The sequence below is a fragment of the Vitis riparia genome, chromosome 17 (assembly GCF_004353265.1).
Source record: "Vitis riparia cultivar Riparia Gloire de Montpellier isolate 1030 chromosome 17, EGFV_Vit.rip_1.0, whole genome shotgun sequence".
In the NCBI taxonomy this organism is placed as follows: Eukaryota; Viridiplantae; Streptophyta; class Magnoliopsida; order Vitales; family Vitaceae; genus Vitis; species Vitis riparia.
In genome coordinates this window covers 7,958,658-7,983,645 of record NC_048447.1, presented here as the reverse complement: position 1 = coordinate 7,983,645, position 24,988 = coordinate 7,958,658, and the positions used below count along the sequence as shown (strand labels likewise).

General features: G+C 32.9%; 1 protein-coding gene across 1 annotated transcript; it reads right to left on the bottom strand.

Moving 5' to 3' along the window:
- Positions 1–19,042: 19,042 nt before the first annotated feature.
- Positions 19,043–21,117, bottom strand: LOC117905241 (probable pectate lyase 5). Its single transcript, XM_034818195.1, has 4 exons — positions 20,946–21,117; positions 20,087–20,827; positions 19,788–19,926; positions 19,043–19,692 (listed from the first exon to the last, which is right to left on the bottom strand). The coding sequence occupies exons 1-4, from the start codon at positions 21,053–21,055 to the stop codon at positions 19,471–19,473; spliced, it is 1,212 nt and encodes a 403-aa protein (XP_034674086.1). The 5' UTR covers positions 21,056–21,117; the 3' UTR covers positions 19,043–19,470.
- Positions 21,118–24,988: the final 3,871 nt, after the last annotated feature.

Here is a 24,988-nt window from a genome sequence, read left to right as displayed (position 1 = left end):
TGCGTGAACCACACTGCCCGATATTTTCACGGCTAGATATCTAAAGTTGGAGCTTATTTATTTAACTACATTAGTTTGACCATTTCCTTTTTCAAACCTCTTACACAATCTTCCTTATTTTAATTATGCACATGGATGAAATGAAAAGCAACACTAATGTCTAGCATGTTTCACATTGTGATTTCAAAATATTTTTCAAATAAAAGAAAAATATTAAAAATAAAAATAATAATATAAAAAGATCAGAAAAAGTAAATAAGATCGATTTCTCAATTATCTACAATTTTTTTTTATAAATTTTATTTATTTATTTTTTAATTATTAAAAAATGATTTCAAATCTAATCAACACATCAATTATTAATTTTTAAAAATAAATTAAAAGTAAAAAGTGTAACCAACCAAATGAAAAAAGGTATTTTCAAGCATTCAAAAATACTTTTAATTTCTTTAGAATTACAGTCCACATCAAGTGAAAAAAGCTTTTCAGGGTAGCTTACGGGCGCGTGGGTAACACAAAAATGAGTTGTGCAGCAACTAGGAATCCAAATTTAACCCATGTTTATTGGGTGTCCATTTTAGGGGGAGGTGGATGAGTTTAAAAGGTGAGGTGGAAAGGATAAGCCACCTCGTCAGCTGGGGGCAAGGCCGAGTTGAAATAAACGGCTCTTGGGGCCAAGAAGCGCCGGTTCACCAGGTCTGACGGGTCACTCGTTCTGATCCGTTTCATCCCTACTTGTTCCTTTGTTTAGTGACATGGCGACATCCAGTGTCCCATGTGGCATAAAGCGAATCACCGCTAAACGAAGCTGGATTGATCGATGACTGGTTGACACGTATGAGAAAAAAAAAAAGAATATGGGCCTACGACCGTTTTGGCGTAATCAAGGCTCCGGTGGTGCGCCGCTAGAAACTACGAGAAAACGCGAGAAAGTAGGGGTGAGTGTGCTGAGTTTGATTAAAGAAGTGAAGTTGGTTGGGATATGAAAAAGGTTAGTGGATTTTTCTGATTAATTTTTAATTCAACTTGCAGTTGATAGTATTTTCCTGACAAGTGGAGTCTTGGAAGTGGTCCCCTTTCTTCAAAGAAGCTTATCCAAAGGTAGCTTTTTCAGTGTGTTTATTTTTTATTATTTTAATAAGATAAAAATGAAAACAAATGTCATTTTGTCGCACTCTTTACCCATCACTTTTGAGATGGTATTTATTTTTTAATTTAATAAAAAAAATTAAAATATTTAATTTTTTTTATTCAATTAAAAATAATTTGTTGATATCATCCGATATAACTAAAATGAACTTGTTATCAATAGGTTTATTTTAGTTATATTAAATGATATCAATATGTTACTTTTAACTGAATAAAAAAATTTAAATATTTTAACTTTTTTTATTTAACAAAAAACAAATACAAAATGTCAGCTAATTACATGTATCCATAGCTAAAAGGAATCCTATAAGATACAAAACCGAGAGAATCAACACGTACAAGTCTCCCTTCAAATAGGATGAGCATCTCATGGTCCTTTTACGGAAGAGACTACCTAATTGATGGTTTTATCCATTTTGGGCGACTCTCGAAGTCCATTATCTCTAATTCATCCATAGTAGCCTAGTAGGTAGGATGTAGGATGGTAAATACGCAACTCTCTCTAATAAATTAATATCTTTGTCATGATTAATGAATAGTGTGATCGTCAAGAAAAAAAATAGAAAATCACATGAACCAACATAACTCATCTAAAAATATCTCGATATGACCCAAACCCACTTAGTTACATTGAACCAAACATCTCTACTACTCCTCTTGAAAATATTTCAAAAGCTCTAATATTAGTTGTTTCCTCACACTTATATTCAAAAGCTAAGTGTGCAGCATGAGTTATCAAAAGTGAGTATAAAACTAGGATATAACACCGCATAGTCTTTCCCTAACCCTCATGCCATTCAAATTTGGCCTAGTTGATTTTTTAATAACATCCCTTATGCTTCCATCTAATTATGAATATAAATTTGTAGACCTGAATTCTTGACATTCATCCCCACTCGACTGGGCATTCTATTTATAAAAAATATTTTTTTTTTGTAAAAAATTTAGAGTCCTCACTTATTTTTTTATTTTTTTTAAGGGAAAACAAAATAATTCCTTATTTTGGAAAAATTTATCCTCGAAAACTCGAGTTTAAGTCCAAAGGTCAAGTTACGGTACAATAATGGTAGCACCTCTAAGTCCTATACCTACAGTTTCTATCAAACGAATAAAAGGAATTATGATAATTAATTAATTAATCATTAATAACAAGATTAAATACATAAATTAATATACACAAAAATAATCATGAAATCAAATTATAAGAATGTACAAGATAAATGACATGAAAATTATGCATATTGATTTATTAAATAAATTGAAAGAGAGGTTTAATGATTTCAAAGATCAAACATATTTTCAAGAAATTTCAAAAAAGGTTTGTTCACATTAAAAAGAATTTTGAATTAATTATTTAAACAAGTTTATTTGAAAAAAAGTTTAAATTTATTTTTAAGAATTGATTTGATTCAGTCTTATTTGTATTCAATTATTATTCTCAAGAAATTTATTTATACCTCTTTCTCTTAAAAGAGTTTATCAAGAATAATAAAAAAAGGAGTTTATAAGAAACTAATTTTTATTTACATAAAAGAATGAATTTTTGTAATTTTATTTAATTATTTCATTTTAGCTTTTATTTAAGAAAAAGGGATTTTTACAAATTATTTAGAAAAAAAGAATTATTTTTTTACAAATTTATCTACAAAAGATATTTCTTTATTTTCAAAACCATTAAAATTCAATCCAATTTTATTAATACAAAAAAAAATATTAATAAGAAAATGATTTTCTAAAAAATTATTTTAAAAAAAGTTTCAATCCTCTCTTTTATTTACCAAAAAATATTTATTATTTGATTTTATTAAAAAAAAATCTTATCTTTGTTTGATTTTTAAAAAAAAGTTTATAACATTAGGACTTGAAAAAAAATATATAAACAAAGTTAAAAAAGGAAGATGCCAATTCAATTTTATTTAAGAAAAGACCATTTACAAATTTATTTTTGGAAAAAAAAAAAAAGGTCTCTTACAAATTTTCTTTAAAAAGATGATTTTTCAAAATTTTAGTTTAAATAAGGAAATTTGTTTAACTTTTATTAAGAAAAGAAATTTGCCTTTTATTTTAAAAAAGAAGATTTTTTTCATAAGTTTATCTAAAAATAAATTTTAATTTATCTTTTATTCCAAAATAAAGACCTTTTCACAATTACAAAAAAAAAAAAAAAAAAAAAATCAAAACAATTTTTAAAAGTATTTTTTAATTATTTACAAAATATCTTGCAATCTTTTTTTATTGACAAAAACCAATTTTTATTTAAATTAGAATTTTTTTTTTTAAGAAATATATTTCAATTTATGTTTTTAAAAAACTCTCAAATTTATATAGAAAAGCTTTACAATTTATTAAAAAAAAAAAAGTTGTCCCCCTTTTATTCTAAAAAAAAAAGAAAAAGAAATTATTATTTGAAATTCATTATAAAAAATTAAGAGGAAAAAAAAGTTCAAATTTATTAAAAAAAATGTGATATCATATTCTAAAAAGAAAATCTCAATTTATTAAAAAGGGAAATTCGATTTTATTAAAAAAATATATATTTTTTTTCATTTTCAATTCTATTCTATTTTTTTTTTCTTAATTTTAATTTTTTTAAAAAAAACTTTTTTTCAATTTTTATTTTGAAGAGTTTTATTTTTATTTTCTTTTTAAAAAAAATTTCTATATGATTTTAAGAAAATTATTTTTATTTATTAATAAAAAAATCTTTAAACAAATCTAGATTATTCAACAAACGTTTATTTAAAAGGACTAAATTTCAAAAAGAATTTCGGTTCATTAAAGGCAAGAAAAACAAAATAAAACATTTTTCAAATTAAAACATTATCCTAGGATTATTCCACCAGCAGAAAAATAAAATATAAATAAATAAACTACATTTTTCATTAACAAATAATAAATAAACAAAGGCTAACAAAGCATATTAAATATGGCTAACAAATAAAACAAAACAAAAATAAATTAATAAATAACAAATTAAATCTAAACATTAATAATCCATTGACATATGTGTATGGTAGTGGCTCTCTCATAGCTTCCAACGAATATATATATAACAAAAATTTGGAGGACAATGATGAATAACGTGAGTCTCTCACAACTTCCAAAATGAAGTTCCAATATATCTAAACTCACAAAACTCTCATAGAAAATACACAAAGAGAGAGATCTCGTCCTCCCCAAGATACCAGCAAGCCTAATCAACAACAAAAAGGCAAAGGGTTAAAGGTATTATAAAGCCCAAGATAATATCCAATAGCAAGCCCAAGCAAAAATAAATTGAAGCCTAACAACCCAAACTAAATAGCAATAAGCTCAAAATTACACCAAACTTAACCCAAAGCCCAATCTCTTAAACTAAAACCAATAATCACAAGCTTATGAGCCAAAACGTAAAATACAAGAAACCAAAATTTTCAAACAATGTATTGTGAAAATCAAAAGGAAAAAAAAGGAAAAGAAAACTTACCCATTTGTGTTTCGAGATGGCATGATTGGCTATGAGAAAGCATTTGTAGATGACAACAAAGTTAGCCATGGGTGGCAATGAGCTGAAAAAAAAGAAATAAAGTGAAATAAAATAAAATAAATATAGTTAAGAAAAATAGAGTGAGATGGAAAGAGAATGGGAGAAAGAGGTAGAAAAAGGAAGAAAAATAAAGAAAGGGAAAGGTGGAGGATTGGCGTCTATTAGAGTAGGATGACAACGACAGATGGTCAGCGTGGAGACGTTGGATGACGGTGATGCTGTGACGCCAAGGTAAAAAAAGGTAGAAACGGGTAGGGATGGGTTTGTGAAGAGAGAGAAAAAAAAAACATTTATGAGAGGAATTATGATAAAGGGAAGAATAAATAGAGAGACCTACAATGGGAGATAATAGTGGTAGTGGGTTGTTAGACAACAGTGGAGAAGAGAATGCAAGGAAAAAGAAAAAGGGAAAAAAAGAAAAAAAAAAGAAAAAAAAGAAAAAAAAGTAAGGTAAGGGAAAACAATAGAAAACTATGGGAGAATATGATGGCCTTGAGAGTTTCTCCTATGGTAGGGATTAAAATAAGGATATCAAGGGCTAGGATTTGATCTAACTAAACTGGGCATAAAAATTAAGATAAAAGGAAAAAACTTAAAAAAATAAAATAAAATAAGTAATGAAAAGAAAAATAAAAATAATGTAAAAATTAAAAATGAAAATAAATAAACAAAAACGTAAGAAATAAAGTAAAAATTAATTGAAAAGAAAGATGAGGACAAATTTTAGGATCTACAAGATTGTTAGGATATAACCCTTAAGAACATGACATTATGTAATAAACTTTTGAATTTTTATGTATTAATAAAGTTCCAATTCACTTTTATCTATCCTAATTTCATGCATTATACCTTGAAAATATTCTGACCTGCATCTTTTGCATTGTACATGACTTGGGTGCATCAGGAGTTATATGAAAGATTCAAATCATGAGTTCCTTGCAAATAGATGACTAGTTCACTGTCGGTTCATGGGCTTAATTAGGCAACCCATTAAATGTTGTAGTGCACTACCTCATAATTGGAGGGATGACTGGTCTTGGCCATCGAGATGAGTTTTCCATTATGAGTGCACTGATGTGTGTGGTTACACATTGGATAGAACCTATGATGAGTTACCAAGCTATTTCATTTGTTATCTCTCAACCTTGAGAGGATATTGAGTGTGTGCTAAAGTTAGTAGTGGTTTTGACCTACCGATGAGATCGTAAGATGATCATATATTCCATATGGATTTGGTCATTATTGATGGAATCTAGTAGTAATAAGTATTCTCAATAGAGGCATCATGATATCTCATGAAATTGAGATAGAGTGTCCATTTGGGTGATTATTAGGAGATGTGTTCATGTAAACTATGGTCATGGTAGTTTTTTAAATGGAACTTGATATTGACTTTGTGAGAGCTAAAATATGTCAGTTAAACACACAATAGGAGGATTCGTAACTCAAAGATAGAAAAAGTAGTCTTGAAAAATTGATAGATTTCACCTTGTTAAACTACAAACACATGGGAAGACTGAACACAATGGATAATAGGTCACAAACCTAAGCACATAGTGTCTCATTATTATTTACATAGAATATTGGACTTCAGTCAATTTTCTATAGTGGGATGTCAAATCAACCTCAAAATTGGATTATGAGGTAGCCAATACTCCTATGGGTCCTAATGATCCATGCTTTGAGTTCATATACCATGATAACACGAGTTATAAGAGTTAGATTAACCATGGTTTTAAAAATCAAACCAGACTGATCGGTCTGACCGCTGCCTGGTCAAGGTTCCAGTCCGGTTTGGTGAATTGGGTCGAAAAGTAGTTGAACCAAAATCGAATTGGATGAATCGGATGTCTGACTAACAAACCAGTCTATGCAATCAATTTTATTTATTAATTTTTTTCTCAACATCAAAACGATGTCATTTTGATGAGTATAAAACCTTCTTTTCTCCTGCCCCCTATCCTCTGCACGACTGTCCTAGCTCCAGTTGTCCATTGGTTGGACCTCACTCCCCTGATGATACCCCTCCTTGGCAGCAAACCCCCTAGCGTTGCTGCGCCAACTCCACCAATAGTAGCAACAGCTCCATAAGGTTTCATTTTTATTTTTTGAATTTTATTTTTTATGTTTTATATTTAATGTCTTTTTTTTTTGTTGATTATAATTTTGATTTTATGTTTAATATTTAATATTCATAATTTTTTTGTTTATTTATTGCATATTTTTATTTATTCAAACTATTGAAAAGTTAAAACGTTGGGAATTAAAATAATTTTTTCATTTTCAAATAAATATTTGATTTTTAAATTTTAAATAAATATTTGATTTGAAAGTAAATTTCTCATTTTGAAAAAGAATTCTTCAATAAATTTCAAAATTTTTAATTCTTGAATATTTTAAATTGTTGTTGACTTTGATTCTCTAAATAATGTGGGGTTTTTATAAATTGTTGATGACTTGATTTTTTTTTTAATTAAATTGTTGATGACTTGATTCTTTAATTTTATGATTAAAATTGTGATTTTTGTTGACAATGTACTAGAGAAATAAAAAATGAAATCAAACTTTACCCCATTTTCTGGTCAAGATTCAACTGCTAATTCACAAACAACTAGAAACAATATCGATCATGCATGGGAGCATGTTTATGAAGAAAAATATGCAAATGAAAGAAAAACTCTAGTTTGTTTGTATTGTAAAAAGGTTGCAAAAGGTGGGGATATTCATAGAATGAAGCAACACCTTATTGAAGTCAAATGGGATATTGGTACATGTAAGTCGGTTCCTCCTAATGTTAGATTTCGAATGGAAAATTCTTTGTAAGAGTTTGTGAATTCCAACAAAGCAACCCAAGAAACATATGAATATAGAAATCCCTATGGTCCTAGTGTATTACAATTTGAAGGGGATATGGCAGAAGATGAAGAAGAGGTTCAAGAAATGCAAAATCCTATGATAGCTAGTAGTGGAAAAAGAAAAAAATCAATGGTGGATAAGTATTTTGCACCAAGAAATACTAAAAGAGCTCAACCTTTCATGAGGAGTGTATTAGCTGGGAAAAAAAACTGTTTGAAGAGCAGATATGACAGTTGGAAGATTCTTTTATGATGCATGCATTCCTACTAATGTTGTGAATTCCTTCTACTTCAAGCCAATGTTGGATGTTATATCTGCAATTGGTTTGGATATAAGGGTCCAAATTACCATTAGCTGTGGGTTAATCTTTTAAAGGATGCCAAGAAGGAAGTTCGGTTACTTGTGGACTCTTATCATGCAATTTGGGTAAAAGTTGGGTGTACAATAATGGGTGATGATTAGACAGATAAAAGATAAAGAACACTTATCAACTTCCTTGTATTTTGTCTTAAAGGAATATCGTTTATGAAATTTGTTGATGTTTTAGACATTGTCAAGGATACAATTAATTTGTTTCAATTATTTTATGAGTTGATTGAATGGGTGAGTCCACTCAATGTAGTTCATGTAGTGACTGATAATGCAACAAATTATGTGGTCGTAGGAAGATTGATTTCTCAGAAGTATAAACACATCAATTGGTCACCTTGTGCAACTCATTATCTTAATTTGATTGAGAAGGATATTGGTAAGATGGACCATATTACTGAACTTGTAAGACATGTATCAAATGTGACCATTTTTGTGTATAATCATGTTGCTTTATTAAGTTGGTTGAGAAAAAGAGAATGATGGACAAAAATTATCAGACATGGTGCAACTCGCTTAGCTACTACATTCATTGCACTCAAGAGTCTTCATAATCATAAGCATGACTTGCAAGCTTTGGTGACTAGCAAGTTCTTTGTGGACTTTAGATATTCAAGGGATAATAAAAACAGAGTTACAGTTTCCATGATCTTGGTAATAGATTTTGTAATGATTTTTTGATAGTTATGAATCTTATGTCTCCACTAATGCACTTATTGCGTATTATTGATTGTGATGAGAGGCCTTCAATGGGATATGTGTATAAAGGCATGTATAGTGATTGTTTGGGTATCAAGAAATTATTTAACCACAACAAAAGACTATAGAAGCATTATACAAAGATCATAAAGCAACGTTGGGATCAACAACTAAAGAAAAGCATTCATTCAATAGCTTATTGGTTGAATCCATGTTTCCAATATGATCGGGAAAACTTTTGTAATAAGCCAACTGTTATTGGAGGTGTCATGGATGTTATTGATCAGAAAGTTCTGAAAAGCAAGCTTGATACGATGAATGAAATGAAGTTGTTTCGTGATTGATTGGGAAGTTTTTGAAGAGACTTTACTTATTATTCACGTGAAGTACTTCATCCTGGTAAAATATAATTTTAATTTATTAGTGAGTTTGTTCTTTTTCATTATTTACTTGCTTACTATTTAATATTTTAAACTTGATAACGACTTTTTTTTTTCTTATTTTTAATGTGAACATGGTAACTAGATGAATGGTGGAGGCTACATGGATACAATGCACCACATTTGCAAAAGTTAAATATTCAAATATTGAGCCAAATTGCATCATCTTCTAGATGTGAGAGGAATTGGAGTGTCTTTGAATGTATACATACTAAAAGAACGAATAGATTGGAACATCAAAGGCTTAATGATCTTGTATACGTTCATTATAATTTGCGGCTAAAAAATTTTTCCTAGTTGTTTTGAATTTAAATTCTTTCATTCACAATTATGAATAATTATATGTTTTTCTTTTTTAGGTTCTATAACAAGAAAAGAACCTATGATCCCATTGACTATGCATCCATTGATGAGACCAATTTTTGGATAATTGATAAGGATCAGCCAATAGAGCTAGTTGTTGAAGAATTGGAAAATCTTCTATATGAAGAAGGGTCAATTCCAATAAATGAAGTGGAAGGTTCAAGTTCTCACATTCGTTAGTAGATTATTTAAACTCATAAAAATTCAATAATTATATTTTTTTTCTTCAAATTCCAATTTCCAAAATGAATGAAGACATGAATTTTTATATTTATTAATATGAAAAAAATCTTCATGAATATTCAAACAATGACATGTTATACTTTGAGTAACTATTTAAGTGTTGTGGTTGACGTTTGTATTATCTATTGTAGATAATGTGTTAAGTTAACAACTCTTTGATAATTTGGTCATTGTTGGTTTATTGCTCATATGTGAATGTAGGATAGCAATGGTTTGATTATTTGATAAATGTTGGGTTTATGAATGTATAACATCTTATATTGTATTATAGATATGATATATGATAATTAATGACTTCTATAAGTAAAAAATTTTGTGAAAAAATTCAACAAATAGAATAGATGCTGTCAAAATTTAGATAGAATTTATTATTTTTATTTTTATTTTTTAATTTTAATAATATATAAAATGTATATTTATGACATCACCGATTTGACTGTGATTTGACCGTCAATCCGACCAATGAACCGTGAATCGATAACTTTTCTGGTTTAATGACTAGTCCAATTCTGAAAACATTGAGATTAACTCTAAGTTCATTTTTATGAATAAGAGCATTTAGGTAATTACGTAAAGTTGCATAAGGGTAATTGCACAAGGTCTTTGGATTGGGTTAATTGATTAATTAGTAGGTCTTATTGGGTTATTTAATTAATTAGTAGGTCTTATTGGGTTAATTAATTAATTAATTAATTAAGACCCATTTGGGCTAGATTAAGTGACTCAAACCTTTAGTGAGCTCAAGTCACTTAAATCCAATGGGAAACTCTATAAAATACCCATTCCATAGCTTTTCCATAAATTCATCTCCAATGAGAGAAAGAGCCATAACCTCCACCTTTTTTTTCCATCCCACCAAAAGTATGTCAAAGACATGGTTCAAGTCATCAGGTGAAAGACTTCAAGTCTACGAGACTTCCTATGACAACGGTCTTTATATTTACTGCATGGAATATATTTGGGAATGTCCAAATCTCAGGTATTACTTTCATTAGCATTTTCTAAATCCTGTTTAAGTTTAAGAGGTAAATTTTCCAATGTGCATAGGACCCTAGGAAGTTTTGCCTATTTCTAACTTGATTCGGGCATAGGAAATGGAGATATCCGAGTTTTCCTACATAGGTAACATAATATAGCATACACTTAGAAATTTAGCTCCCTTATCATGCTCATCTCAATCTTATTTTGCATACACTTAGAAAATTTTTGTTAAAGGAGTTCATAGTGGATCCAAAGATAATATCATCTACATATATTTAAACAATTAGTATATCATCATTTTTTTTTACCTTAGTGAATAAGGATGTATCCATTCTTCCTATTTTAAAACAATTTTCTAAAGGAAATTTAGTCAACCTTTTATACCATAATCTAGGTGCTTACTATCAATGCTAAGTCCTTATCTTCATCACTCTCCTCTTTTTCTTGATTATCTTAATTTGAAGTTGTTTTCAAGGTTATGCTTTTTTTTTTTTTTTTATTCTCCTCCATTTATTGATGGCTCTTCTAATGGAAGCTTTGAAAGGTCTTTTGCTTCTTGGATTGTTGTTACCTTAACTTCCTATTGCGTAGGTAAAGATCTTAAGCTTTTCATAACTTTCTCTTACTCAACATACTTCCATAAGGCTTAAAGGTCATTGATAACATTGATGAGCATCCCAATAATAGATTCATTATCTTTCATGTCAAACAATTTATAAATATGCATAAATATGTTTATTTTCTATTCCTTTACTTAGGGGTGGAAGGGAATAAATCAGACATTGGTTGATTTTTCATAAACTTGATTAATTTTAACAACTTAAGAATGAGATGAATGCAATGCAATAATCAATATCAACAATGAGTAAAGGGAAAAGGGAAAAGAGAGAAGAGAATGCAAACAATATTAACAGTGATTCGACAATCTACCTATATCTACTCCCTTTAATTCCAATCCCAAGCTAGAATGCAATCCATTATCTCTAAAAGTTTTCTCAATCAAAGCGCTTTCTTCTTTACACTAAAATTCTAAAGTTCCAATAAACATTTATAATACTCTAAGGAGTTTCCCTCTACTCTTTTACAAAAAATATTAAATTACATTAAGATGATATTTATAAGGCTTAATACTTAAACAAATGGAAGATAATAATGAAAATTGTGAGGATCTCAAGGGCATAATAAATGATTTGCAAACTTGAAAATAACTAGACTTTTTTATGATTTTAAAACTTTTGGAATGATTATTATTCAATGTTGGGTCATTAAAAACTTATAAATGAAAGTTAAGGAGCCTTCATATATGAAGTGAAAGCCAACAAATTATTAAAAACAATTTCTTAAAGCTCTAGTTGGTTGTCGAGTCCACCACTTAACTAGTTGTTATGCATTAATTGCAGTGACAAGTGACCATTGAGAGATATATTTACTCAATCAATTAGTTTCCCACTTAAATTGGAAAACTCACCACAACTCATTTCCAATGGAAAACTAATTAACTACATTTGGGGGGCATTCCCATGGGTAACTCCAACTGACTACAATCGATAGACTGCTATTTGGTCCCTTAGAATATCAAAAGTTTGAAAACCAATCTAAAGTTGAAACATAAAAAAATAAAAATAAAAATAAAAACTAACTTATAAGAATTGTGAAACAAGGCTAATTAGTATAATAAAAACACCTAAGAGTGGGGAAGAGAGGTGAATTAGGTTTTAAAAACTTTTTGAAATTTTTTTCTCAAACAACAAGGAAACAACAATATAAATAATGAGATAGAGAGATTGCAAACACTGATTTTATAATGGTTCGTCCAATTCCACCTACATCTACTCTCCTCATTTGAAAAACTATTCTCAAGTAACAAGGAAACAATACTAAAAATAAAGAGATAAGGAATAGAGATAATAAAACTAATTTTATAACGATTCAACCAATTCCGCCTACGTCCACTCTCCACAAGTTCCTCTCGAGTGAGGGTTCCACTAATTTGAAACTTCACACAAGCTTTCAAATTCTTACAAATGGATTCACTAGTTCCAATGAGCACTATAATTAACCCTTCAAGTTTATCCTCAACTTGAAGCTCAACACTCAACCTTACTTTAATAAATAAGAATTTAAGATCACTCAATCTTAGCACAATTAATGAACAAATACAAGGAAGGTAGGATGAACAACAAGGGTACACTAGATGAGTTTGCAAGTGAAAGATTCAATATAACAAAAAAGAAAGAGAGTTTTGAATGTGAGAAACTAATAGGTAAGGAGTTTAATGTAAGTGTTCTCCATGCAATAAATGAACGAGTGCTCTCTATTTATAGGTTTCCAACCTCAAACATCAAAAAGTACTCTAACAAACCTTTCTTAGTCAACTTTTGGTCGATTGGTTGACTAGATGTTGGGCATTAAATGTTTGGTAGGTGACCTTTGGGAGCTCGACTGAACCTTAATTGGGAAGGGGGTATCTTTGACCAGAAAAGGGCTGGGAAGACAAGGCTATTGAATGAGAGAGAAAGTATAGTGCCCCCTTAACCAAACCTTGATCGAGAAAGGATAACTAATTAACCAATTTCCTAACCAGTTGAGTCAATTGAGTTCGTCCTTAACCGGTTGTCCATTTTTTTTCCTCAAAAACCTATCTTTGTCAATTTTAAAACTTTCTACTAGTTAGGGCAGTATCTTTAAGTAGTTTTATAAAACCAATATGAGAGGTTTTTTTGCCTAAGGTTTTGGGTTAAACCTCGTGTTTAAAAAAATATCACTTTTAAAGCTCAAGATGAGTACGAAAATGATGCATAAGTGAATTAAAACTCCTAAGTGCATCTAAGTGAACATCTTACATTAAGTTCACTTGATCTTGCACTCTTGTGATCATTTGATGGATAACTTGATTTTCCTATTGAATTTTGTAATTACCACCTAAAATTGATCTTAATTTTAACTCATTAAAGAACTAACCATGTTTTGTTTTCATCAAAATCTACTTAGGAGAACCCTTGGACTAATAAAAACACTTGCTTTTCAAAATTTTTATTAGACAAGAACTTCCGTGAAAAGTTCAATTAGGGTTCATCTTTTATCATTTTTTTGGAGTGCTTCGGAAAGGTTTTTGAGATAATGCTTACGATTGATTCCACATTTTCCTAGTCTTACATAAACTTGAATGTTAAATTAAATACTAGACTTAACTAAATATGCTCTTATCTTATTTTCTTGATTTGAATTACTTTTTTTACTTAATAAAATGCATGTTATCTTGTAAAATCATTTTTCCTACATGTAATTTATTGAAATCATTAAATACTAATCCCTTGTTTTATTATCATAAAAACATTAATCAAGTCGTTTAAAATCTAAGGGTTAATAAAAATAAAAACACTAGACGACCATGACGCTTGCATTGTTGGTCACATGGGTGTGGCCAGTGGTGGAGCCATGTAGTGCCCAAGAAAGGAAAATGCCCCCCCCCCCCCCCCCCCCCCGAATTATAATATATATTAATGCTAATGGGATTTGATCCCAAAACCTAAGGTTTTTAAAAAACTAATTGCCTTATCATCAAGCTACATCACTAATTTGATGCTATTTTGCCCTCCCTGAAACAAGTTTCATATATTGCCCCCTTAACTTCTTTCTTGGCTCCGCCCTAGGTGTGGCTACCACATGCAACAACGGTAGTTATGAGGCTTTCCGCATGCTATTGACCTCTTAGAACACATGTGGATTATGACATACCTTGTTGGTGCAACCTTCTCTCACTGTCCACACTAATAACTTCCTCTCATTGTCTAGATTTTGATGGTGACCTCTAGTTTCCATTTTGATACCTCAAGGTGTTTGTTTGTATTACACACTCTCTTTATATTAGGAGGCTTCAAAATTTTTGTAAAAAAAATTGTTATTTTTTATTTTTATAATTCACTTGAAATTTTAAAAAAAAAATCCATATCTTTTTTTTTTTTTTTTTAATCAAAACATTACAAATCATATACCCTTGGAAAGATTATAATAAGTAGGGATGACAATGGGGCAGGTTTTTTTAGGTCCCTTCATCACCTCATCCCTAATGAGATGAGTTTAAAATCTAAATAAATGAGTTGGAGAAGGATTTGAAATTTATTTTAAAACCCAGGACCGGTTCATGGCAGGTTCAAGTATTGCCTTTTCTTGTCATATCATGCCCCGATTATATATAAAATTAATTTAATTTAATTTTTATTTTCCTATTTTTAATATATAGATAGTAATAAAAATAATAAAACACTTTTCAATAAAAATAAGTTATAAAAATTATAATAATTTAATTATTTATAAATTTAATATAATTAAAAAAATTAAAAAAAAAAAAAAGTTAAACGGGGTAGGCAGAGCCAATCTCATACTCGCCCTCATTTATTTATTTATTTTTTTAATGGGATGGAGATGAGAATTAATTTGAATGAATGAGATGAGGTTAGGATGAAGATGACCCATCCCAAACCCTTCCCATTGTCATCCTTAAAATTAATAAGAGGAATTTTTATGCCACTTGGGTATAATTTTGAGAAAGTATGAATTTTGAATGTTTTTTTAGAAGACTAGTTTGTGTGGAATGTAAAATACATGGGGAAAAAAAAATTTGAAGTGTAATGTGACTCCGATATCACTATTGGAAATTTGCTGAAAATCTCGCATACAAATGCAACATGTAAGAACTTTTCACTAATCACATCCAAATATGTAATTTAAATGAATTAAAAATATTTACACAAAGTTTGCGGGAAAAGGGCCTTTAAAGATCCACATTTAAAGGCCTTGACATGCAGACTTTGTAGTGAAAGTCTTCTTCTCTGTTCCCATGGACGTAGGCAATTCATTGAATCACGTTAAATCTCTGTGTGTGTGTTTTTTTTTTTCTCTAATTTTTTCACCAGGAGTTGTTGCACGAAGATGAACAGTAATATAATTATCTTATGTATAGTTTATTATTATGGTTGGATAAAGATATTATTAAACAACTTAGAAGTTATTGCATACATTATGAAACTGGTCTAGTTTCCATAAGGTTCATGGATTGGGCCCAGTTTGCTTGTCGGATTGGGAATTTGAGAGCCCAAACTATGAAAATGGGTTGGGCAGTCCAAGGCCTCAGGGTGAGTTTGCTACTCCTAAGACCTAGTATCTTCTTTACTCCTTTTGATTTCCAAAATAAGAAAAGTACTTTCAAAATAATATCGCTTGTTATCATTTGACTTCAAGTAGAAGCTAGTTTTGAAAGGTATTTTAATGGGCCATTTTCTTTCATACAGTTTGTGAAAACTGCTTTGGACATGGTGCAATTTTGTGGGATAATTTTCTAATATGTCATGCTAATGCTGTTCTGATTTGAAAAACTCAGGCTAGTGTTTGGTTGCTGAGAAAATGCCTTCTTCTTTTATGGAGCAAGTGTCTTTAGGGGTTTGGAGTTAATGGGGTTCTGTTCAATTCTTCATTGACTTGCATGCCAAAACAGAAATTTCATCAGCAATGTGCCTCTCTGCAGAGTCTTCTCTCTTTGTATGCATGAATGCTGATTTTTACTAGCAATGCCCCATTGAATTTTAGTTCTTCCATGCTACTTTGATTTTAGGTATAGCAATGAGTATGCTGCAGTTGCCTCCTGGGTATAGCTCAGCAGCACTGCCCTCTGGCAATGAACATGAGGCCTCGAGCTTATCCTTCTTTGTAGTTAAGCAGTATAAGGTAGAGGGATGGCGCAATTAGTTGCAGAACACACTTAATGAGGCAAGTATTTGGAGTCACGCGGCTATGCAACTCTGCCTAACCATCAATTCATGTTTTGAAACATCTTCATGGAGAATGTGATGATTTTTGGAACTAACCGCTATGCTTCCAGTAAACAAAGGATTTCTAGTGCCTAAATTATAGAGAATTCTCAGAAAAATCTGGCAGGCCTCACCATCTGCATTCTGTAACATGGATAAGGCATGATTGATTTTTCTTCTGAGTTATTTTTATATCTATCCAGTTATGATGTGTTACATATGGTGCTGCATTTGTGTATTCTGGCATTAAGCTTTAGTGATTTTGGGGTTTTGGTATGAGTGGAAAATATAATCAACCTTTCAGAAGGGGAAGGGGAAGGGGAAGGGACCATGTGTTGTATTGAATAGGTTATGCAGCACTTGACTTACCAGCCCTCTTGATCAAATGGATTTCCCACAAATTCAATGTGGTCTTACCTGCATATTCTGGCAGCAAGATGGTTACCTTTCATGGAAAATGGTTCGGTCACATTGACCCAGAAAGGCTGACTGAGGAAAATTGGCAAAAAAAAAAAAAAAAATTTCAAAGTTGAGCTGCTTAAGCTCAAGAACCTGATGCTTTAGCTCTAAGTCCTAGCAGCCTTAGCGCCGTGACGAGTGCCCAGTAGTAGGGCCTACCGATGGCTGAGGGGAGTAATTGGTTAGGCACAAGGTTGGTGGAATCAACACGGGAGTTTATGTGGGAGAGGCCAATTAATGAAGTCCATTGCCCTCATGAAGAATGGTCAAACTCCCTGGTCTAGATGAATCAATTCTGGGTCATGTGCTGCCCATGATCAAGGCCGCCATTGTGCCTTGTGGACTATGGCTCCGTCATCACCTAGTGGTACTAGTCGCATTTCAATTGGGCTGCTTTCCACTACTTTTCCCTCACATGGTTTGGTTCTCACATTGAACTCTGATGGATACATACCAGATCGATACTGAAAGGAGCTGTCACTCTCCCTTGTTAATGGATCAAAAAGTATCTCATTCCGCAGTTTGTAATTTGAAACACTCATGGACATTGAATATTTCAATTGGTCACGTTTCTATGCCAAATGCAACAGTCATCCTCGAATTTTTCACCCCTCCATGACTTGCTCCCAGTTTATCACAGCATTTACAGACATTTATAGGGTTAAGAAAAACTCATAAATATTAATGTTGCTAAAATGAAATACCCCTAAAAGGGGTTAGTTGTCATAAGATACCCCAAAAGGGGTTAGTTCGTCACCTAACATGTTAATAAGGGGGTATCTCTTTCATTCGTTACCTTCAAGTCAAACCAAGCACATGATCTGGTCGTTAGTGATGCCGTCCTAACAAATTGTATTGCCACTTTGACACTTACCAAAAAATTCTACAAATCAACCCGTGATCATGCGCTATTTTTATGCTTCACACCATTGCAACCATATAAAAGGAAGGAGAAGAGGGGAAAAAGGGACAAAAGAAAAAAAAATTAGAGTATAACGTCGAAAACCTTTTTCCCCTATCTTATATGTGAAATTACAAACACCTTCGGACAGAATGTCTTTATTATGTCTCATAAATTTATAAAACCAAATAGATAGACGTCTTTTATATAGTCAAATAAATTTTCACACCAAGATCAAGATCAATTTTGATACTATTTGTAATGATTCGTTACCAATGGTGTAGATATATATATATTATTTTTATTTTTTTCATCTTGGCTGCCATAACCCATATATTGTGGACTAAATGTCAATATTACAACTGGACGAGACCTTATAGATACCTGCAAGACAGCTTATATGAAGTAAACATTAGTTATGCTAGGTGTGTGGGGATTGGGGGAAGCATATTTCAACATTGATGGGGACCTGACCCTAAATGCAAATGACCCTTGGAGATAAATTCCTCTAGGCAGATGCCCCCATGAGCTTCAAGGAAGACAAGACTGTAGCCATGTGGGAGCTCTCTGCAATATGTGTGTGGCATGAGAGGAGTGTTGGGGGCTCCAAATCAAGAAATGGTTGTTGAACGTTGAGGCATCTTTGTCAATAATGTAGTTGCAACCAATTTTGGTCCTCAGAAGTCGCATTAAAGGAAGATTGAAGGCATGTGCTTCTCTTTTTGTCCCATCAGCTCATAATCACCACCCTAGGTCACTTGTTTCAAATGCCCAACAGGTCCCCCACCGCCGTAGACCTACGCCCAGAGGGGTACTTTCTCTCTCTCTCTCTCGGGTCAAGTGATGTATTTTTGCATCGATACAATACCTTAGTAAAACTGCATTTCCCCACTCTGGAAAATGGAGCAGAGAATTTGACAAGTGGCCCACAGTTGGTATGTACTGCTTGGCTTGATTCATTTTCATAGTATCGGATTCCATTTGTATTTTTGTCTTAGTTCTTAAAATACAAAGAGCCCCATGATGATGTGTTATAGCCTATTGTTCTTTTGCATCGAGCCCAATAACAGTTTGAAGTATTACTTGAACTTTCCTAATCACTTGAATTACTCGATTGGTATGTTTTGAAGATCACTCTGTCTTCTATATAATTTTCTGTTTCTTTTGTCTTCTGGTACTCAGTTCATTGTAAGTTGCACCCAACAATATAAAATTGAGAAAGAGAGAGAAAGAGAGAGAGAGAGAGAGAGAGCTTTAATGTAAATCTAAATATATAGATAATTGAGTGTATCAACACTTCTGAACTTGCTTTTCTCTAAACCCAATTAGGATTTCTTCAACAGGAATCTCCAAATGGTTTTGAGAGCAACATGCAGAGGTTGTAATCATGCTTAGAAGAGTCAAAAATAAGAAAAGGGCCCAGAAGAAAAGAGAGAGAGAGAGAGAGAGAGAGGAAAGAAAAAGGATAAAGGTAAAAAAAAATGGGGGCAAAACTAAGAAAAGTAGATCCCAGAGAAAGACCCTAAAATTGTGGCTTGGACTAGTGCTCTTCTTTTCCCAACCTGACCATTTCTTGCCTTGCCTAACTTTCCTTCATCTTCCCGCTCATGTATTTTGCAAATTGTAGTTGAATTAGACCAAGTGAAGTACTAAGAAAAGGCCTTCCAATTGTAGTGATCAGCATCGAGAACCTTTCTTGCAGCTAAGTGAACCTGCTGACCCAGTGATGGAAGCCACCAAGGAAGATGGTCTTGCCCCCAAGCTTGATGCCTTGGCATAACTTGATGAGGCTCCTGCCCCTGATGGTGTGAAATATGCACCATTTAACATCAAGTCTCCCTCTGACCTCCAATTCCAGTTCTTCCATTGACTTTCTGGTGCATCCTCATGTTTGGTCACCTGCATTAGTACATATTAATGTAAGGAAATTTTTGAAATAGGTTTCAAAAACTTACAAAAAAATAAAAAATAAATGGTAATAAATGGGGTCTCACCTCTTTGCTGAATCTATCATTGGGTGCAAGAAACCTATTGCCTTGGCTGTTGATGGTTGGGTCAGCACTCCCTCCAATGGCATACATTTCCCAATGGGTGTAGTCATTGTTTACCACATGGAAGTAGCCATGTCTACATCTGCAAGTGTGAAACAAATACTTCAGTACAATCAAAACCATGACTTCACCTCCATAACTGATCATGAAAGGTGTATTAAAGGGCATCTATACTCAAAACCATCCACCATTCAACCTACTTGAATATTAAAATTCCCCTACTTTTCTCTTTTTAGCTTTACCTTGGCATTCTTTGGACAAGCCCTTCTCCAAAGTGATTGAAGGCTATAGTGACTTGCATGTTCTTGTCCTGAGTGTAGGAATCACTGTGGCCCAAAAGCATGACTTTATCATGGTGAGTCATGTAATTGTTTGAGATAGTGATGGCAGTGGAGCCATGGATGGCATCGATGAGTCCATCATGGCAGTTTGAGAGTGAGCAGTGGTCTACCCAGATATGGCTTCCACCAAAGATGGACACCCCATCACCGTCTGATATCGTCCTAAACCCGTAGTGACTTGGGGAGTCTCTAACATTAGTATTCCCTCCTTGCTTGCAGTCATGGATGTTGAGTCCATGTATGATAATGTTGGTCACAAACTGTATAGTAATGCATGGTCCACCTGCAATGTGAACACTAGCTCCCCTGCCATCAATGGTCTTGAAGGAGTTCATGATCAACTCTTCCTTCAACTTAATCACCATGTCCCGAGCAAAGATGATCCACAAGGGCTCATCTTGGATGACTGCATACCGAAGAGTCCCCGGCTTAGGATTCACCACATCATCATCACTGGAGTCTGTGACCACGTAAATCTTTCCATTCTTGCCACCTATGGCATTCTTCCCAAACCCAATTGCACAATCAGCCAGGCTCTGCCGGTTCTTCTCCCAATTGGCGTTACACCTCCAGCAGTCATCAATGGGGTTCCCACTCCCACAAGACAGATACCCCAAGTTCCTCCTTGACTCATTGATGCTCCTGCAGGCCAAAACAAAAACAAAAAACAAAAAAATGTAGCACATTGTTAACTAACTTCAGCATGTACAAAGCCAGTAATTCTGAACAAACCCCATAATAAGAAGTGGAGCCCCCTTACCTATGTACTTCTTGTACCACCAGTTCAGGGTCCTGAACCGGAGAGGAGGCAATGAGAATTGGAGACAGGAGAGAGAAGAGGAAGAAGAGGGAAAGTGAAGAGCTAGCCATTTTCCTCTTCTCTATAGAAAGTGGAGAGAAAAAGAGAGAGAGAGGGGGGTGTTTGATATGATGGAGGAATGTATGGGGGGGATATATAAAGAGATAAAAGCGGGTTATATTGCGTGATTTAACTAAACATGTGGGTCCAACATGCTTACATGATTTCTGGTTTTACGGGAGGCTAGTTTGGTAGTTCTGGCCGTTAAGTAAGCCATGAATGAAGGCAGATAGCAGTCAAATTTAGACACCAGGGGCCTTCTTTTTTTCCATTCTGTCAGTACTAAAGCCACCCACGACACGAACTTACCGAGGAAAGAAGCCACCAATTCCCCACTTTTGTGTTCAAAAGAGTAGTTGAAATACTAAAGAAGTATGTATCCCTCCATGCTTGGTATCATTTCTAACCTCAAAAGAAGGTTCCTAAAATTATGGCAGCACAAGTATGCATTTTGGTAATCATGTCATATAAGTATTCAAGCAATAGGGTCCTCTGTATAATGCCTTAGAAAATGATAACCATGTCGATAATTCATTCGGCGAAAAGACGGACACACCTGATCTTTTTGTCAGGATTGAGAAAAACAGCCGTTCTATCTGTTTTGTTACTCTTTTCTTGGAACCCCAAGCCAGTGAAAACACCAAACGTAGCAACTACTCGTGATAAATTTGGACCTACTTCTTCAATGGTATGGAATGGTATGAAATTATATTTTATTGCTTAAGGTCGTTAATGACATGATAAATTAGAAATCCTCATGAAAGCAGCACATGCTTTTGCCCCACAAATCAAACTTCTCAGCCAAGTAGGCCCAACCCTCCCTTCTATTTTTTATTTTCTTGGAGCCCTTTTTTTCTTTGTATTAAATTTCTCCAACCGCAAACTTCGCCTGAATTTCACACCAGCAAACAAAGCTGTGATCAGCCCGCTGACATGGCATAACGGCGACCTCTTGAGGTGCCATTTGCCCTCAACATATACCCGACACATGGCCCGGGAGAAAGGCCATAGGATCCGTCAATTTGCTGACTTTACCATCCACCCCTCTACTGAAAGCTACGTCTCCACATGGAGCTGTGTCCGCTGCAGTGATTCTCTTTTAGACCTCTCAAACTGATCCCCAATGAATATGGATTCGGATGGGATTAGAGCCGTTGATGTCGGGGTCATGGTGATGAAGCCAATATGAAGGTCATTGTTGAGGAGTTAAGAGTAGGGATCAAAATAAAAGGCATAGCCATGTTAGTTGATTTCAGGCCATGGATCATGGCTGGTGAGTGATGGCTACTTGGCAACCTCCTCATCCACTTAACAGATGGTCCTTCCATCCACTCTCTCTGCCAATGGTTTTCCTCTTCTGCACATGCACCATCTTTTGTACCTTCACATCCATGAATCCGCAAATTTCCTCCCCATATTTTCCGTATTTGCCAAAATCCTGGCTACAAAGTCAAATTCTCTTCGTTTCCCTCTCTCCCTTCTTTTGACATTTTACTTGTAACGACTAACAAGCGTTTGTCAAATTCTCTACGGACCCCTTTGTTTGGTAATATCATACCGACATTTTTTGTAGGTATGAAACTTTAGACGTTGCGTGGAAAAGGTAAATTAGAAGGATCTCCAGTCCACCCTTCATCATATACCCTTTAAATTTTTCTCTCTATGTATGTATAAAAAAAACAAGAGTGACTTTGAAGGGACAACATGGAATGAAGATTTAAGAGAGGAGGGGAAGAAGGAGAGGCCCACACCCAAGCATCATTTATTGGCAAAAAATACAGTGGCTATGCATCTTTTGTCACTGGCAGACAGATGAGCCACACTCGTTATCCATTTTACATGTGGGGTTGAGTTTCAAGTTGTAGGAGGCCCCAGCGAATCTAATATTAGATTGTCGTATAATCACATAATCTAGCACTTTAATCCACTCAATGAATTGCGGCGTTAATCCTGACGTCGATACAAGGCCTTTCAGGACTGAATCACTAGGCACATTTCATGTTGAAGAGCTTCTCAGGTGCCTTAGAACCATGTGAAAATGCAGTACTACTATTAAGTGTGATCAAGTTCACAACCCAGTCAAGTTTAGGATAGAGTCATGGCAATGCTGCTTATGAAAGACTTCAATTAGGCATGCCACCCTTCATTTTAAGGGTATGGTACTATGCCCTCCATTGGAAGGATCCACATTATTTTTACTGAGAAATGAGAATTCAACTATTTTATTGGAGAATTGCAGAAAGATTTTCACAAAGGTATGATCATAAAGGAGACGACCTATTTCTAAAGAGCCATAATGGGGTTTTTGGATTGTGTAGAATTCTTCAACCCCTGAATGGATTATCTCTAACACACAAAATGAGAGGCGTTGGTCCCAACTTTGTCTCATTAACTTGCTCCATATCTGCTCGTGATCAAGAAAGGATATTTGAAGCCAACAAAGTCTATGCAAGAATAATCTAAGCTAACAACCAAATGCAGACAAATCTCAAAGATTGCAGGTATGATTTAATTCATTATTTTAGTGATTGTAACAAAGCCAATAGATTGGGCTTTGGACACATGTGGATAGGGTTATATAAAGTATAATTGCAGCCTAAAAGCATTAGGATTCATGGGGGCATGTGGGTTGATCATGCTTTTCAAAGATGAGATTAGAAAAGGGAGGAGGAACAACATATCACATAGATTATTTGTAGGCATGTGCCAGGGTGAGACATTAATGATTGATTTAGCCCCTTTTATGTGCTAGGCCTGAATGATCATATTAACATATCTGCAGATATGATAGTAGGAATTTGCTTTAATCAATTGTGTTGGAACAGGACACTGAGGGAAAGGTCAACACTTCACCATCATTGTAAGCAATCACCCCCCTTTACTTTTTTATTTCTTCGGCTGGATGTTTCAAAGATGGCAAGTATGATTGCTATTGACTTAGAAAACAAATAAACACAATTGCTAAGATGATGGCTTAATAAGTTCAATTGCAGGCCTGATGGTGAAGCTAAAAAGTGGAATTAATTGCTCCTTTGGTGTAACAGGACCACCTGTGGGCCTGCTTCAATTGCCCATAACAAAGATTATTATATCTACCTTTTTTATATATATATTTTTGTTGAAAATTCTATAATTTAGAGATATCAATGTTAAAATAGGGGTGCAAATATTTCTCACCTCCCATGAATTTCATAGAATTTCAAATATGATATGAAAAGAAATTCAAACAAATTTCTATTCATGATAAATTGGAGGATGAATAAGATTCCATTTGATAGTTTCTAGAAAACATTTCTAATATTTTTTATACTTAATGAATAAAATTTTTAAAATATTAAAAATATTAGAAGTACTTCCTAAAATCACTATCAAACGAATTCTAAAACTGAATATTCCGTCACATAGACTTTTATAAATATTAATATCAGCATCCATTACCTGATTGTCCAATATTACACTATCATATTAATATTTTATTTTTAAATCTGCGTTTAGTGGTATTTCTATTTAAAGTGTTTTTATTATAAATATTTTCTTTAAAAGTGTTTTTAAGGAATCACTTATAAAGTATTTAAAAAAAAACATTATAAATGATTTTTCAATATTATAAGTGATTTTTAAAAAATTAAAAGTGTTTTCTAAATTTTGTTAAACATCTAATTTTTTTTTTTCAAAAATACATTTTAAGTTAAAAACGCTTCTTAAAATCACTATCAAAATAACTCTAAGAGTACGTTTAACAATTATTCTAGAAAGTATTTCTAACATTTTTCATACTTGTGAGATAAATATTGTCAAGTGTTAAAAATATTAGAAACACTTCACAAAATCACTGTCAAATAAACATTTAAAGTGCGTTTAAGAGTAATTTTAGAAAACGTTTCTAGCATTTTTAATATTTAAATGACAACAAAATTTTAAGTGTTAAAAAGATGAAAAATGTT

What these genes read in the sequence shown, in the direction of transcription:
- LOC117905241 (XM_034818195.1), bottom strand. Translation starts at nt 21,055, where the DNA reads ATGGCTAGCTCTTCACTTTCCCTCTTCTTCCTCTTCTCTCTCCTGTCT. An exon ending in CTTGTCCAAAGAATGCCAAG is followed by an intron (nt 19,927 to 20,086) that starts GTAAAGCTAAAA and finishes TCACACTTGCAG; the next exon opens with ATGTAGACATGGCTACTTCC. An exon ending in ATGATAGATTCAGCAAAGAG is followed by an intron (nt 19,693 to 19,787) that starts GTGAGACCCCAT and finishes GTACTAATGCAG; the next exon opens with GTGACCAAACATGAGGATGC.